The sequence below is a fragment of the Zea mays genome, chromosome 5 (genome assembly GCF_902167145.1).
Source record: "Zea mays cultivar B73 chromosome 5, Zm-B73-REFERENCE-NAM-5.0, whole genome shotgun sequence".
Lineage (NCBI taxonomy): Eukaryota > Viridiplantae > Streptophyta > Magnoliopsida > Poales > Poaceae > Zea > Zea mays.
Window position 1 is genome coordinate 50,921,657 of NC_050100.1, and position 18,207 is coordinate 50,939,863.

General features: G+C 48.4%; 1 protein-coding gene across 1 annotated transcript; it reads left to right on the top strand.

The window, feature by feature from the left end:
- The first annotated feature begins 14,255 nt into the window (after positions 1–14,255).
- LOC100280136 (Auxin response factor 16) lies at positions 14,256–17,701 on the top strand. Its single transcript, NM_001361024.1, has 4 exons — positions 14,256–14,552; positions 14,718–16,042; positions 16,130–17,121; positions 17,287–17,701. The coding sequence occupies exons 2-4, from the start codon at positions 14,927–14,929 to the stop codon at positions 17,354–17,356; spliced, it is 2,178 nt and encodes a 725-aa protein (NP_001347953.1). The 5' UTR covers positions 14,256–14,552; positions 14,718–14,926; the 3' UTR covers positions 17,357–17,701.
- The last annotated feature ends 506 nt before the right edge of the window (positions 17,702–18,207 follow it).

Here is an 18,207-nt window from a genome sequence, read left to right on the forward strand (position 1 = left end):
GGCTGGGCCAAAATAGGAAAGAAATCCGCACCGAACAGTGTCCGGTGGTGCACCGGACTGTCCGGTGCGCCAGGCGACAGAAGGCAAGATTTGCCTTCCTGGAATGCTCTCAACGACTCCTAGCTGCCTTGGGGCTATACAAGGGACCCCTAGGCGCATGGAGGAGAAACCCAAGCATCCCTTGAGCATTCCTAAGCACTAAGACCTCATTTCCGCGCATTCAATTCTTTGTGATAGCAACAAGAGCTCCATTTGAGTAGAGAACTCTTTGAGTTGTGTTGAGAGCTCAAGTTGTGACTTTTGTGCGTATTGTTGCTCTGATTTTGTGTCTTGTGTGTGTTGCTCATCCCATCCTTACTTTCGTGATTCTTTGTGAACATCAAATTGTAAGGGTGAGAGGCTCCAAGTTGTGGAGATTCCTCGCAAGCGGGATATAGTGAAACAAAGCAAAACACCGTGGTATTCAAGTGAGTCTTTGGACCGCTTGAGAGGGGTTGAGTGCAATCCTCGTCCGTTGGGACGCCACAACGTGGAGTAGGCAAGTGTTGGACTTGGCCGAACCACGGGATAAACCATTGTGCCTATCTGTGTTGATCTTCTTGTGGTTATTGTGCCTTGCAAGAACTCCTCTCTAGCCACTTGGCTTTATTGTGCTAACTCCTAATCAAGTTTTGTGGCATTAAGTTTCAAGTTTTTACAGGATCACCTATTCACCCCCTCTAGGTGCTCTCAATCACCCTAAGCCGAAGATGTTCACCTTCGGCTTTCCCACGCATATTTATTGTAGCTTCGGCATTCGTTCCTGTCGTCTGTATAGATAGTATCTTCGTCTTGAGGACCTTCGGCAGAGAAGAAGAATCTCAACATTTCGTAATATAAGACGTGATGTCTCTAGTTATACATACATCAATACAGTATTATAAAGAGAATTAAATATATTTCTTAGTATTTGAATCGGAGAGAGGATTCTCTGACAAATTCAGAAAATCATACTTCTATTTAGCCCGTCTATATGGATCTCTCTCTCTATTTAAACTTCAGTGACCAACAAAATAATAATTTAGAGGTACGTACGGAGAAGAGGTTCGGCCCTAGCCACTAGCTAGCCCATCCGTGAAGTATCGTTTTTGATGTGTCACACGAACCACCAGAGGATGGAGTCGATCATGCGTATATATAGACATTAGCGCTAGGATCACACTAGCTAAGCTAGCTACTAGCACTGCTGTTGCTGCGTGAGCTCACAGTCAAGTCACAGACGGGAGAGAGAGAGAGAGGAAGGAAAAGAACAAAACGAAAATAGATGTGAGATGTCCATGCCGGGCCATGGCATCCAATCCAACGACCGGCCAGCCAATCCTGTGGACGGAGGAGGAACAGATCACCAGGCATGCATCGATCGGATCACAGAGTCGCTTTCTGTAGCTTCCTTGTTCCTTCCTCGCTCGCTGGGTGGTCAGGCAGGCATATTCAACTCCTTTTGGAGTCCCTGTGCCTTGTAAGACTCCCCCTATTTATGTCACCGGACCGGGCACGCACGGCGACCTTTTTTTTCATCCAATAATAATGATAACTAGCAGAGCAGATGGCCGGCACTGTAGCGCGGCAAAGCATCTGTGCCTTTCACGGTTGGGTTTGGGGGCTGGGTGGGTGGGTTTTAGTCCTGCTCCGCTTTTAATGACGACGACCTAGCTAAAACAAACAAACAAACACGGAAAAAAATTTGGTGCAGCACTGCTGCAAACCAGAGTGGTTTGCAGCCCCTCACAAAAAGGAGGATAGACCCCACCTGCAGGTCCAACAGATAATGTTTTAGTTGTATTATTGTTGCTGCGGGTGGGGTCTATCCTCCTTTTTGTGAGGGGCTGCAAACACTCTGGTTTGCAGCAGTGCTGTACCAAATTTTTTTCCACAAACACGCTAGCAAACCAGAGGGTTTGGTGTACCGGCCAAATGCTCCTGCCGATCTCCTCGCCCTCTCGAGCCTCGACTTGTGGGCTGCGGACTGCATGATTCTAGCGGAGCAAGACAACGATCTGTCCGCGGCCCCGCCGAGAGAAATTAGAGCAGCGCGATGATATGGATTTGAAGTTACTGTTAAAAATATAGACATTTTTCGTATTATTTAAATTCCATAAATTAACATTATGATGATGACATATAAAATATGTTTAATCATAGAAATCACTATCTCAAATATATCCATAACAATATGGATCAAGAGAACATGAAACATATGAATCATATAAATATAATAAGCATATAAACATGGAACATGTATTATTATGGAACAACTGAAAATAAACAGATAGCAACATAAACAGTATGACTGTAAAATTAAGACAAACAGATTTATCATATTACTAGTATGATCAGGCATCAGACATGTCATGATATAATACGACAAAACAGATTGGATAAATTTATGGCTATAAATAAAACAGCAGGAATGAACATATATAATTTGCAGAATGAAAAACAGTAAGGAGATGAATTGATCATACCCTCCCATGCGCTCTGAGGATCTAGATCCTTATCCAACTTCACTTGTCATGTCACCAGGAAAAAGACGTTTTGGGCAGTCACGTAGACGCTCCCCAAAAACCTAATTGTCGATCCCTCGTGCAAGGTCTCGAACGGCAAGGGCTCCGGAGGCACCTGCCCTCTCGCTTCTCTTTGCGCGCAGAGTCACGAGATGGAAATATCCTCACTCGGCGGCTGGACTGTGATTCTGAAAGTGTCTTTTTCACGTGTACCGAGTGACAGGGGTGCTCCTCTATTTAACCTCTCGCAGAGGGAAGCTGAAGGAGAAAGGTCTCGCCGAGTCACACTAAGAGTCGGTCAGCTCTCGCCGAGTCATGCCATGAGTCGACCAGCTCTCGCCGAGTCATGCCATGAGTCGGTCAGCTGAAGGAGAAGGGTCACTCGGCTGACGAAGAGACAGGCAACTGAAAGGTTAACGCGGTTAGTGAGTGCTAAAAATTAACACAACCACACCACGCCCGCTCGCCTGCCTGCCTCGCCTCGCCACGCCACGCCACGCCCGGCCCGGCCGACGGCGGCGGCGCGCGCGCGCGTTTGGCACGCCCTTGTCCATTTCTTGACTTCTCAAGTTAAGTGGAATAAATCCCACCATATAAGTCAAGCCAAAAGACCCTTGGACTTCCAATGTGGTACTATTGGTATTCTCCACCATTACACACCATAGAGTTTATTCAATAAATGGGCCAAGCCCATAAAAGATCCAACAATCCCCACCAAACTCTAGGGTTTGTAATGATGAAGTATCAGAATCACAATCCTTTGATATACCAGTGTTTCGGTGGAGACTGTTAAGTTGAACATCCATCTAGAATAAGAGTTTCACTCATTCACAACTGAACAATGGCTATGCCTTGAATTGACAGTTTTGTGTGAAATAAGATTCACTCAAATCCTTTGCTGACACTAGGCTGCAAAAGGGTATTCCCGTTGTTTAGAAGCATATAAGTCACACTTCAATGCCTTTCATGAGTATTTAGGGTTTACCCAAGTCCCATAGACTGTGACCAGCAGTCTGACTCATATAGGTGTATTCCTCAAAAGATGTTTTGTAGGACAACATCTCACCTTTGTATGACTCTTGGAATACATTAAGGTAAAAAAAACCATCCTGCCTTACAGATAGGAAAGATGTGCATCAGAAATGAGTTAAGGAAGGGATCTTTCCTCACAATCTACTCCTAGCTTGTTTCTCCACTCTACTTCATGGGATCTCCGATCACATAGAGCAGGTTACCACTAGAGTAGATCTCACATGGGTCTCATACCCATTTCCCTCGATGCACTTTCTATCACATTGCGTGATAGACCCTTAGTGAATTGATCTGCCAGATTATTCGATGTGTGGACATAATCCACAGTTATAACTCCGGAGTTTTTCAACTTTATGACAGATTTCAATCTCCTCTTAACATGCCTTGTAGACTTCATGTTATTCCTAGAACTGTTAACCTTTGTAATCACCGTTTGGTTGTCACAGTTCATGGAAATAGCCGGTATCGGTTTTTCAACTACCGGTAAGTCCAATAGGAAATCACGAATCCACTCGGCCTCAGCCCCAGCAGTGTCTAATGCTGCGAGTTCTGCTTCTATTGTAGACTTCGTTAAGATAGTCTGCTTGCAAGACTTCCAGGAAACAGCGCCACCTCCAAACAGAAACACATATCCGCTTGTGGCATAGAGCTCATCAGCATCAGAAATCCAGTTGGCATCACAATAGCCTTCCAGCACTTTTGGGTTTCCGGTATAATGAATACCGTATGTCATAGTACCTTTCAAATACCGCAACACTCTCTCAAGAGCACGCTAGTGATCATCTCCTGGTTTCGACACAAACCGACTTAGCTTACTCACAGCATAAGAGATGTCTGGCCTTGTTGCACTTGCAAGGTACATGAGCGAGCCAATGATCTGGGAGTATGTCAATTGATCCCTTGCTATTCTCCAATTCTTTCTTAATAGCACACTGGGGTCATAAGGTGTTGGAGCAGGATCACAGTCACTAAAACCAAAGCGACTCAATACCTTTTCCACATAATGGGATTGTAACAAAGTTACCCCACCATCAGCTTCTCTAACAAGCTTGATATTTAGAATGACATCAGCTTCTCCCAAATCTTTCATTTCGAAAATGCTCGATAGAAGATTTTTAACTTCCTCAATCACATTGAGATTTGATCCAAAGATCAAGATGTCATCAACATAAAGGCACAGCATAACAGACTCACCCCCACCATACCGATAGTATACACACATGTCAGATTCATTTACAACAAAACCAGCAGCTGTAAGAGTATTATCAAACTTTTCATGCCATTGATTAGGTGCTTGTTTTAGGCCATACAATGATTTTATCAACCTGCACACCTTGTTCTCTTGACCATCCACAATGAACCCTTCTGGCTGATCCATATAGATCTCCTCATCCAACTCTCCATTAAGGAAAGCTGTCTTAACATCCATCTGATGAATGATAAGACCATAAGAGGCTGCCACGGCTATTAATGTGCGAATTGTAGTCAATCGAGCCACTGGTGAGTAGGTATCAAAGAAATCTTCACCCTCTTTTTGGGTATATCCTTTGGCCACAAGCCTTGCCTTGTACCTCTCGATTGTACCATCAGGCCTAAGCTTTTTCTTGAAGATCCATTTGCAACCTATAGGTTGACAACCATAAGGACGGTCAACGACCTCCCAAGTTCTATTAGACATAATAGATTCCATCTCACTCCTTACTGCTTCCTTCCATAAGTCAGCATCAGGAGAGGAATATGCTTCACTAATGGTAGTTGGTGTGTCTTCCACAAGGTACACTATAAAGTCATTACCAAAGGATTTTGCAACCCTCTGTCTCTTGCTCTTTCGAGTGACTATAGTGTCATCCTCCTCAGGGATGTGCACGTGAGAATCCTCAGCATGCTCTATAGGAATCGACAGTTCGTGCTCATGGGGAATTATAGTCTCATGACTTGTATCACTAGGTGTATTCTTCATGGGAAACTCATTCTCAAAAAATGTTGCGTCTCTTGATTCCATGATAGTATCAACATACATATCAGGCACATCAGATTTTATAATTAAGAACCTATACCCAGTGCTGTGAAAAGAGTACCCAAGGAATATACAGTCAACAGTTTTAGGCCCAATTTTACGCTTTTTGTTGATTGGCACATTCACTTTAGCCAAGCAACCCCAAGTGCGTAAATACGAGAGATTTACTCTTCTCTTTTCCCATTCCTCAAATGGAGTGATCTCTTTGTTCTTTGTTGGAACTCTATTCAGGACATGACATGCTGTCAAAATCGCCTCACCCCACCATGCCTTGGATAATCCCGCTGTACTCAACATGGCATTCACCAAATCTGTTAGAGTGCGGTTTTTCCTTTCAGCAATCCCATTGGATTGTGGTGAGAATGGCGGTGTCCTCTCATGAATAATACCATGTTCCACGCAGAACTCATCGAACACATTAGAGAAATATTCTCCACCTCGATCAGACCTTAACCGTTTTATTTTCCTCTCAAGTTGGTTCTCAACTTCAACTTTATAGGCCTTAAAATAATTGAACGCTTCATCTTTTGTTTTTAAGAGATACACATAGCAAAATCTAGTGGAGTCATCTATAAAAGTGAGAAAGTATCTTTTACCACCTTTGGTCAAAACTCCATTCATCTCGCACAGATCAGAATGAACAAGTTCTAGAGGTGCCAAACTCCTCGCCTCAGCAGCCTTGTGAGGCTTGCGGGGTTGTTTTGATTCAACACACACATGACACTTAGACTTTTTGACCAAGTTAAATTTAGGAATTAAATTTATATTTGCTAACCGCATAAGACAGCCAAAACTTGCATGACAAAAACGTGAATGCCATAAATCTGACTCATCAGAAAAATTAACAGAATTCACCAGTTTATTACACACATCATGCAGTGATAAGCGGAACAAGCCTCCGCAGTCATATCCTTTACCAACAAAAGTACCATGTTTCGACACAACACATTTATTAGACTCAAGAACAACTTTGTATCCATCTCGACATAGCATAGAAGCGCTAACGAGATTCTTCTTGATAGAGGGCACATGCTGCACGCTCTTCAATGGCACCGTCTTTTCCGAAGTAAACTTCAGAATGACCATACCAACACCAAGAACATGAGCACGTGACTCATTTCCCATTAACAAGGCGCTAGACCTCCCGACCTGATAGGAAGTGAACATAGAGGCATCAGCACACACATGAATGTTTGCACCACTGTCCATCCACCATTCAGGTGAATTACAGACTAAAAGAACAAATGGTAAAGAATTACCATACCCAGATGTTCCATCTCCAGTTTCAGTGGTTACAACATTAGCTGATTTCTTGTCCTGTGTGAACTTGCGATCAGGGCACTCTCTAGCCCAGTGTTGATCACTGCCACAGACAAAGCATCCTCCCTTTCCCTTGTTATTGTTGTTCTTCTTTTTAAACTGTGCTGTTTGAACAGGTTTATTTGCATTCTCTTGTTTGTTCTGGTTTTTCTTCTTGTTAAACTTGCGGAAGTTTCTCTTCTGCATCACATTAGCAGTAGAGGTCTCAACACCTTTTCCACTGTCCTTTGTTCTAGCCCTTTCCTCAACATCAAGAGTACCAATGAGCTCTTCCACATTGAACTCTTGTCTCTTATGTTTGAGAGAGGTAGCAAAGTCCTTCCAAGAAGGTGGCAACTTGGCGATTATACCGCCAGCCACAAACTTGTCAGGCAAAGGACAAGGAAAAAGTTCGAGTTCCTTAGCTAGTGCCTGAAACTCATGAGCCTGTTCCACTATAGATCGGTTCTCAACCATCTTGTAGTCATACAACTGCTCCATGAGATACAGCTCGCTACCAGCGTCAGTAACTCCAAACTTTCCAACAAGTGCATCCCACAGCTCTTTCCCTGTAGGAAGGATGATATAGCTTTTCTGGAATTTTGTGTCAAGTGTGCTAATCACTGCTCCTCGAAAGAGGTTGTCATCAGCCTTAAACTTAGCCTCATCCTCAGGAGGTAAGTTGGCAGGCTTGCCCTCAGCGGCATAATAACATGACATTGCAGTTAGCCACAACTCCATCTTAGCTTTCCATATCAAGAAGTTTTTACCATCAAAAGGATTAGGCTTTAGCACAACAGCAAAACCTCTGATAGAAAATGCCTAACATTAGGTTTTTGGATTGTTAGAAATATAGGCATTTTCCGTATTATTTTAATTCCATAAATTATCATTATGATGATGACATATAAAATATGTTTCATCATAGAAATCACTATCTCAAATATATCCATAACAATATGGATCAAGAGAACATGAAACATATGAATCATATAAATATAATAAGCATATAAACATGGAACATGTATTATTATGGAACAACTGAAAATAAACAGATAGCAACATAAACAGCATGACTGTAAAATTAAGACAAACAGATTTATCATATTACTAGTATGATCAGGCATCAGACATGTCATGATATAATATGACAAAATAGATTGGATAAATTTATGGCTATAAATAAAACAGCAGGAATGAACATATATAATTTGCAGAATGAAAAACAGTAAGGAGATGAATTGATCATACCCTCCCATGCACTCCGAGGATCTAGATCCTTGTCCAACTTCACTTGTCATGTCACCAGGAAGAAGAAGTTTTGGGCAGTCGCGTAGACGCTCCCCAAAAACCTAATTGCCGATCCCTCGTGCAAGGTCTCGAACGGCAAGGGCTCCGGAGGCACCTGCCCTCTTGCTTCTCTGTGCGCGCAGAGTCACGAGATGGAAATACCCTCACTCGGCGGCTGGACTGTGATTCTGAAAGTGTCTTTTTCGCGTGTACCGAGTGACAGGGGTGCTCCTCTATTTAACCTCTCGCAGAGGGAAGCTGAAGGAGAAAGGTCTCGCCGAGTCACGCCAAGAGTCGGTCAGCTATCGCCGAGTCATGCCATGAGTCGGCCAGCTCTCGCCGAGTCATGCCATGAGTCGGTCAGCTGAAGGAGAAGGGTCACTCGGCTGACAAAGAGACAGGCAACTGAAAGGTTAACGCGGTTAGTGAGTGCTAAAAATTAACACAACCACACCACGCCCGCTCGCCTGCCTGCCTGCCTCGCCTCGCCAAGCCACGCCACGCCACGCCACGCCCGGCCCGGCCGGCGGCAACGGCGGCGCGCGCGCGTGTGGCACGCCCTTGTCCATTTCTTGACTTCTCAAGTTAAGTGGAATAAATCCCACCATATAAGTCAAGCCAAAAGACCCTTGGACTTCCAATGTAGTACTATTGGTATTCTCCACCATTACACACCATAGAGTTTATTCAATAAATGGGCCAAGCCCATAAAAGATCCAACAGTTACCGCAAATGGTGTCAGCGGTTTGCTTGTCCGTCGTTCGTAATCATGGACTAATGCTAGTAAGAGTACACAATAGATGTAAGATTATTGACACTGATCCGGGCAATAATCACTGCGATGAATCGACGGTGGGGCTCTCTGCAGATGCGCGGACGGTCCACGGTCAGGGGTCGGACGGTCCGCAGCCAGGGGTCGAACGGTCCGCGACCTGGTGGCCGGACTGTTTGCGCGTGCACAGGGGCGGTGGAGCTCGCCGATGGCGTCTAGATCTCGCTCCCAGGAGGGATCCCATCGGGGAGGAGAGATCCTAGGCTTTGTCTTGTGATCGACAGGCCACCAAAACGTCTCTAAATGACGTAGAGCCAAAGAGAGGTGAAGATTTAGAGAGAAGGATCTAATTTACTGTCTACTCATAGGGCAAAATGTAAAGAACTAGATGCATATTGATTGATTGATTGATCGATTGTTGGAGTCCCGATCGGTCGTAGCCCTTCATATATATAAAGGGAGAGGTCTGAACCCGTTACAAGTCGGTTTCTGAGTTAATCCAGCAAGAAACTCGGAATTCTAACTGATTCTGCGCGCGCGGACTCTCCACGCCACTACTGCAGACCGTCTGGACCGCGGACTATCCGGCCTACAGTGTCGGACCGTCCGCCTGCCCAAAAGTGGGCTCAACATATGATCACTGCCTTTTGGTGGAGCTGAGCAAACCAAAAGCACTTACACATGCCAAAACTATCTCGATGTGATCACATCGGTTTTCTTAGTCATCTACTCATCTTACCACATACTCGAATGGTACAGCTTGAGGAAACGCTCGTTTAGCGCCTTAGGCAAGTCTTTGCCTTGTAGTGTTTGCAACAAGTAGGTGTTACCGGCTATCACCTGCGTGATCTTGTAAGAGCCTTCCAAGCTTGGCGACCACTTCCCAAACTTTCGGTCTTTGCTCCTTAGTGGCAAGATGGTCTTCCATACCAAGTCCCCTACCTGGAATGACTTAGCCTTGACCTTCTTGTTGTAAGCTTTGGCGACCATGATCTTGTCCTTTTCTATTTCTCCTGGAGCTATCACTCTCTTGTCAGTCACTTCATCAATATTGTCCATCATTGAATTATAATAATCACTGATAGTTAGATCATTTTGCTTGGCGAACATGACGTCATTTAAACTTATCTCTACAGGCAACACTGCTTCCTGCCCATAAACAAGCTCAAACGGAGATACATTATTAGTGCATTGTTTAGATATTCTAATAGCCCATAAATCTTCGGACAAAATCTTATGCCAATGCTTAATATGATCAACTATCTTCTTTTTTTATCAGGCTTATCAATGCCTTATTACTAGACTCAGCCTGCCCATTGGCCCGAGCATAATTTAGAGATGAATTGAGCAATTTAATTCTATATGATTCATCAAACTCACGTACCTCCTTTGACATAAAAGAAACCCCTTGGTCTGTGGTCAAAGCCTTGGGAATGCCGAATCTATGAATAATGTGCTCAGTTATAAAATCAATTACCTCTATGTATGTCATATTCTTCAGGGCAATGGCTTTGGTCCATTTGGTGAAATAGTCTGTGGAAACTAAAACAAACTGATGCTCGATCTTTTGATGATGAAGGATGAATCTCTCCTATAAAGTCCAATCCTCTAAAAGGCCAAGGTTTGATGATAGGATGTAATTCGGCTGCAGGGACCAACTGTAAGTCACCGAATTTCTGACATACTTGACATCGTTTGTAATACTTGAAACGATCAGTTATCATGTTAGGCCAATAGAAGTTAGATCTTCGCAATAACCACTTTATCTTTGGAGCCGATTGATGAGTACCACAAATCTCCTCATGTACTTCGGCCATTGCTAATATAGCATCACATGGGCCCAAGCATCTAAGCAGGGCGTCGTTGACCGTTTGGCAGTATAGTTCATCACTCATTAAAACATACTTGAAACCTATACGTCGAACGTTCCTATCCGTCATAACACTGTGATTTTGTAGGTAATTAATTATAGGAGTCCTCCAATCAATTGCATTGACTTCGTTATCAGTTGAATCAATCAGGAGAACTTTCCTGGCAACGTCGGACAGTCCGGAACCCATACCCGGACGGTCTGGATCTGCGACGGACGGTCCGTGCTGGCAGCCCGAACGGTCCGCGACCTGGGAATCTGACGCGACACCAGTTATCTGATTTTTGGTGTTGTGAAATTTCTCTTGCTTTATCTGATGACTTAATGCGTCTTGTGCCAAATTGTTATTAACTTCTTGACTTATGGATTGTATGCCACATATAGAAATGTTCATAACTAATATAAGTAAACATCCACTGCTTTATTTATTCTAGAACATGGGTCTTACATATTAACATTTGGTGTCCCTTAAATTGTGGTATTATGTATTATTGTATTTCTCTGTGTCTCACCTTCGAGTGAGCAAGTGGTATTCGATCTGGTTTAAGTTGTTTTATCGGACTAGATCCGACGGACTGACATTTTATTCCGGTTCAAGTGTGTCGTTGCCTCTAAGGCAGGACTTTGCACAGCGGTTCCGCCATAGTCATGACACAGTGTCAAAGACATCATTTACTAGGCGGTTGGCATAACTACCATAGTGGTAGGTATGACACTTAACATCCACGAGCATCGGGACCCGTGTCATTCGATACGATATAGTTGGTAATTGGTGTAAATATTTATACTTGGTAATACTTTATGTTAGCTAATAGCTACAACATGCTTATTAGGACTGTAATGTCACATATTTAATATGTTATATCTGAGGCTTATCGGCTAAGCCAATACTATAGATTTGTCTTTAGGTCTTTAGATGTGCGGTCCAGCTCCCGGGACCATACTTCCTGGTAGGCATGGTCACATCCTATGGTGCATGCCTATCTGTCGGATTAATATGACACTACAGCCGTCGTGCTAGGTCGAGCTTTTTAGAGTTGGGGCAATGACGACCTAACATACCCTAACCATTTAACCATCGACACATGTCTCTGCTAACAAGCTTGACACTCAAACAGTCTCCAATGGTATATGGGTTTGTTTGTTTTGGCTTTCTGGTTGATTCTGGCCGTTAGAATCATCTTCAGGCGCCAAATGCTTCGGTTCCTAGACCGCTTCCGTGAGAATCGCTGCTGTGAAAAATCACTCAAATTAACGTGAATGCAGAATCCACCGAGTCGTCACAACAAGAGGAATATGTCGCTTCCTAAACCCTAAACAACGTGTTCTCTAAGGTTTCCTCTAAATATAGAGGATACTTATTCATCCTCTCTATATAGATACCCTCTCTTCTCTCATCTATCCACTTTTCTACTTAGACATTAGATTAAGCAAAACTAAGATATATATAAAATATTTAAGAATACGACAAATACGTACATACAAAATCTAGATGTTCTAATATAGATCTTTGATGTATTGAGGACGAGATATAGAAGACGTTGTTGAAGAGAAATAAAATATAGAACAGAAAAAACTTTTGAAAAAAGTCTATAAAGGACATACATAAAAGAAGGATAGAGAGAATATGGTTGGAGAGATGCCCGGTCACCAGGTTGGCTACAACTTGTCTGGCGAGGAATGGGACAGGAACTCGGAGCCGCGGCAGGATCTTGCCCTACTAGTCCCTGTATCAATGATGATGCGATGCCCATCCATCCATCCATCGACCTTGTCTGGGATTCTTAATCCGCGAATACCGGTTAATTAACCCAGGTGTCTGGTGGTCAGATCTGATCAATTCCATTCACGTCACACCCCCTGATTAATAATTAAGAAAAGGATGGCATTCTTAATTGCCTCGCAACGCAAGTCGCCACACGCACACCTAATCCCGGATCCGGGGACGAAATGACCGGGCAACATCAGAGTAGACACACCAGACCGAGAGAGCAACCGCAGAGCACGAGTCCACTCCACCCCGCCATCAAGGTGACCTGGGCTGGGCATTCCCACGCGACCAATCGCCCGCCGGGAAGGGCCGGCCGTGTGCCAACGTCGCCGACGGCGACAGCGCGAGCGACTTGACCACACACTACACGCCTGTCCGCCGTCTGTCCCAGATGGCACAGCGACACTTGAACTAATGACCAGGAACCGCCTGCCGATGGTTCCCTGGTCTGCTGCATGCTTGCTGGTTCGTGTTCCGTTGAAACGAAAAGGAAAATCGCCAGGCCGACACGACGAGGCCCGTTCATGCATTATTTTCGTCGCTTCTTTAAGGATGAAGAAGCGATGACGCGTGTACATGGGGGACGAGGTGCGCGTGCGTGCGGTGAGGTGCGGTGGTTAGCTGAATCGAGATCCATCTTTTGACAGCGTCGGAACGACATGTGGTACGTCAGAATTAAGAGCGGGGCGCGAGGACACGGCCGCAACTTGGCCCATTTTGCGGCACCACCGGTCGCTGCTGCTCTTCTTTCTGAAATCCTGTGCCGAGGATGGCGTCATGCTTTCTTCTTCTTCGTCTCGTCGTCGTCGTCGTCTCCTCTCCTTCAGCTGGTATGTACAGTGCTTCCCCGTGACTGACTCGTAGCCCTCGTCGGCCGGGCTCGTTCCACCGCGACTGAGGTCAAACCATGTGCCAGTTTTCCTTTCCCCTCATCCGACGAAAAGCTAGCAGCAGCACTGCTCCATGGCAATGATCACCGACACCGAGCAAAGCAAAGCTGCCACCCATCAACACTCATCAACACCCCACGCCGCCATGAGCTCCGGTGAAAAAAAAAAATCTGTTCTGCCGTAAACGAAACCCTCGGGAAGAAGAAGAAGAGTCACGGATTCAGTCCATCCCCTCCATGTGTCGTGGTCACGAGAAAGCTGCGGAAACACGGCCGGTGCCGCCGGTCATGCAAGTCGGCCATTCCAAAAAGTTTCGGCCTGTGCGTTTTCAGGCGTAGTAGAGTTTTCAAAAGGTAGCTAAATAAAACAAAAGAAAAAGAGAACGCGCGCGTGTGTGTATACAGTATACACACACACGCTTAGTAGCTCCGTGGAAAAAAAAGCATCGCATTATTGTCTAACACTAGGATGAAAACAACAACACTTGTCGATTTAGCGTGTGGTCCCGTCTGTTTGTTTCCTTCTGATGCTGATTGAGATTTCAGAGAGAGAGAGCAGAGAACGGCTACGGGACAGCAGTGGATAATGGTACAATGATGCAGCTCATCGTGCGGTGGGGGGGAGAGAAAAATCATCATCAGCGCTGGCACTTTGGCTGCGCAACTGAAAAAGGTATTAATAAACAATTAATTAAGCCACTACTAACCAGGAGTTTAGTGGTAGTAGTACTAGTAGGCAGTGGTACTTGCTTCAGATGCAGAATTGGCTGCTGCTTCCCCGCCTTCTTGACTGCCTGCCTTTCTCCCTCCTCTGACCTCTCTCTCTCTCTATTTAGCTGTTTTGCTGAACCCCATGTCAGCTGCAGTCTGGGGGAATCTGAGCCTGCTGCTCACCTGAGAGAGCCTGTGGGTGGGGAGGCAAAGCGCTGCAGAGGCTGCAGCAGAGAGGAGCGAGCGAGGGAGGGAGACGACGAGCCCTGTCGAGCTGTTCCGATTTTGCCCCCCCGAATACGTCGCTGCCCCTGCTTTGGAGGGATCTGAAGCTGCTGCTGCCTGCCAAAGCCCGGAGGTGAGTGACTGACCGGATGAATTCGGCAATCTTGTGGTGCTCCTGCCGTGCTGCTGCCTGGGTTCCCTTTCCCTGCAAGATTTTCTGAGGCGGAGGCCAACGAAGAAAAAAAAAACCCCCCTTGCTTTCTTCTCACCCCCCCTCCCGCTGCTTCTTTTCCCCCAGCCTTTTTCTTCAGCGGTAGGCTCTGATCATGATGGTGGTGGTGATGGCGGCTGTCCAGCGGAAAGGCTTCTTCTCGTGCTAGTGGAGGAGGCGTGAAATTTCATCCATAAAGGCTGTCGCGGTGGGTGGAGATCTTGCCCAATTCCGCTGAAATCGCCTCCGGCTACGGGTTGGGTCGGGTCGGGTAGCGTGGCCGTGGGCGGTGGGAGATGATTACTTTCGTGGACTCGGCGGCCATGGAGCGGGAGCGGGAGAGTGACAGGTGCCTGGACCCGCAGCTGTGGCACGCCTGCGCCGGCGGGATGGTCCAGATGCCGGCGGTGCACTCCAAGGTGTACTACTTCCCGCAGGGCCACGCGGAGCACGCGCAGGGCCCCGTGGACCTCCCCGCCGGCCGGGTCCCCGCGCTCGTCCTCTGCCGCGTCGCCGCCGTCCGCTTCATGGCCGATCCGGACACCGACGAGGTCTTCGCCAAGATCCGCCTGGCCCCGGTCCGTCCCAACGAGCCGGGCTACGCCGACGACGCCATTGGCGCCGCGGCGGCGTCGGGCGCGCAGGAGGACAAGCCCGCGTCCTTCGCCAAGACGCTCACGCAGTCCGACGCCAACAACGGCGGGGGCTTCTCCGTGCCGCGCTACTGCGCCGAGACCATCTTCCCGCGGCTCGACTACTCGGCCGACCCCCCCGTGCAGACCGTGCTCGCCAAGGACGTGCACGGCGTGGTCTGGAAGTTCCGCCACATCTACCGCGGCACGCCCCGGCGCCACCTGCTCACCACCGGCTGGAGCACCTTCGTGAACCAGAAGAAGCTCGTCGCGGGGGACTCCATCGTGTTCATGCGGACGGAGAACGGGGACCTCTGCGTCGGCATCCGGCGCGCCAAGAAGGGCGGCATCGGAGGGCCGGAGTTCATGCACCACCACCACCAGCAGCCGCCCCCGCCGCAGGGCGGCGGGTACGCCGGGTTCTCCATGTTCCTGCGAGGGGAAGAGGACGGCGGCAAGATGATGGCCGCGGCCGCCACGAGGGGGAAGGCCGCCAGGGTGCGGGTGCGGCCAGAGGAGGTCGTCGAGGCCGCTAACCTGGCCGTGAGCGGGCAGCCGTTCGAGGTGGTGTACTACCCGAGGGCGAGCACGCCAGAGTTCTGCGTCAAGGCGGGGGCGGTGCGCGCCGCCATGCGCACCCAGTGGTGCCCCGGGATGAGGTTCAAGATGGCCTTCGAGACGGAGGACTCGTCCCGGATCAGCTGGTTCATGGGCACTGTCTCCGCCGTGCACGTCGCTGACCCCATCCGATGGCCCAATTCACCCTGGAGGCTTCTCCAGGTAAACGAACCAAGCTCCATAACTATCAAAGTTGATGATTTGCTTGCGGCAATGCATGCTGATGATTTGTGTGTGTGCCGGGGACAGGTCGCCTGGGATGAGCCGGACCTGTTACAGAACGTGAAGAGGGTGAGCCCATGGCTGGTTGAGCTGGTGTCGAACATGCCGGTCATCCATCACCTCACAGCCACGCCCTTCTCGCCGCCCAGGAAGAAGCTGTGCGTCCCACTGTACCCGGAGCTTCCGCTGGAGGGCCAGTTCCCGGCGCCGATGTTCCACGGAAGCCCCCTCCTCGGCCGTGGCGGCGCCGGTGGCCCGATGTGCTACTTCCCGGACGGCACTCCTGCAGGCATACAGGGAGCCAGGCATGCTCAATTCGGCATATCCTTATCAGATCTCCACCTGAACAAGCTGCAGCCGGGCCTGTCACCGCACGGGCTCCACCGCCAGCTCGACCACGGCGTGCAGGTGCAGGTGCAGCAGCCGAGGATCGCCGCCGGGCTCATCGTCGGCGGCCACCCGGCGGCCCGAGACGACGTCTCGTGTCTGCTCACCATCGGCACCCCAAAGAGCAAGAAGCCACCGTCAGACGTCAAGAAGGCGTCCACGGCGGCGGCACCGCAGCTGATGCTCTTCGGGAAAGCGATCCTCACCGAGCAGCAGATATCGCTAGGCGGCGGCAATGTCGTGCCGGCGCTGGCGAAGAAGAGCCCCTCCGACGACGACGACGACGTGGCCGAGAGGACGGTGAGCAACTCGGACGTGTCGAGCCCTGGGAGGAGCAACCAGGACGGCACGTCCAGTGGCGGAGGCCCGGCGGCGCGGGCGTGCTGGCAGGAGGAGGAGTGCAACAACAGGGCGGCAGGTTCTGAGGACGACCTCCTCGGGCACTGCAAGGTGTTCATGCAGTCGGAGGACGTCGGGCGCACGCTGGACCTCTCCGCCGTCGCGTCGTACGAGGAGCTCTACCAGAGGCTCGCCGACATGTTCGGCGTCGACAAGGCCGAGCTGACCAGCCACGTGTTCTACCGCGACGACGCTTCCGGAGCGCTCAAGCACCCTGGCGACGAGCCTTTCAGGTCCGTCCGTGCGTACTCCGTACCCTCGCGGCAGGCTGTTCTTTCCTTGGAAGCATCCTATTAGTATTGGGGGTACTTTGGCTTTGAATTGCTTGAAAGCTAGGACTAGGACGCCTGGACGGTACTGATGTACGCTTGGTTTGTAACATGCTTGTGAATGTGCAGTGAGTTCACCAAGACCGCCCGGAGGCTGACCATACTGACGGACGAGAGCAGCGACAGCTTAGCGAGGTAGAGTCCAGTCTCAAGGAGACGGCGGTTCGGCAGTTTCGGTTGGGAGTGGGAGGCGCCCCGGAACGGGAGCGCGTGCGTGCGTCTGATCCAGGACCAAAGATTTGTCGGACTAGTAGCTCTACAGTAGTGGAGTACGTACGTACACCTTGATGCTGCTGCTTCTGCTGTCAGTTCAAGTGGCCATAACCATAATGCAGCTGCCTTTGGTCACAGTGACTGATCGGATGTGTTGTGTACATCGGACCGTTGATTTGCGAACGCGATTACTGAAAGATTATTATTATTTTTTTGTATTTTTGATATAACTAAGGTGCTTTGGTTAGTTGGTTGGTTTGTCTGGGATGCTCAAGTATTCTCTGTTCTCGCTCTGTTCCTCTGCCTCTTGTGTCTCTACTCTACTACTCTATCATCAAGTAAACAAAAAAAAAAAAAAGGCATGGACTGCTCGGTGCTCTCACCTGGCCGGAGCTGGGATCGGCGGCCGGCGGGCATGGTTTAGTAATTTCGCATCGAATTCATCGCGTTCCACCGTCAGTTAGTCAGTCAGTCAGTCCGTCCGTCGGTGTTGTGCTGTCGTGTCGGCCCTTCTTTGACGCGCGCGCTACTTGTCACGTCCAGTCAAGGTCCATGCATGCCCTGTCGTTGTTCTATTTCTACGGAGATTGTGGTGGGCGCAGCGCAGGGACAGCGGTACGTGCGTGTCCTCCCTCTCCCTCCCCACGCGCGCCCCTTTCACCTTTTTATACTGACACTTCCGTTCTGCGATCTACCTGCACCTGCGTACATGCATGGCACACGGTTTGCCCGGTGATCACTCCTGCAGTACTCTCGTGCCGATCCAGTCCCACGGCC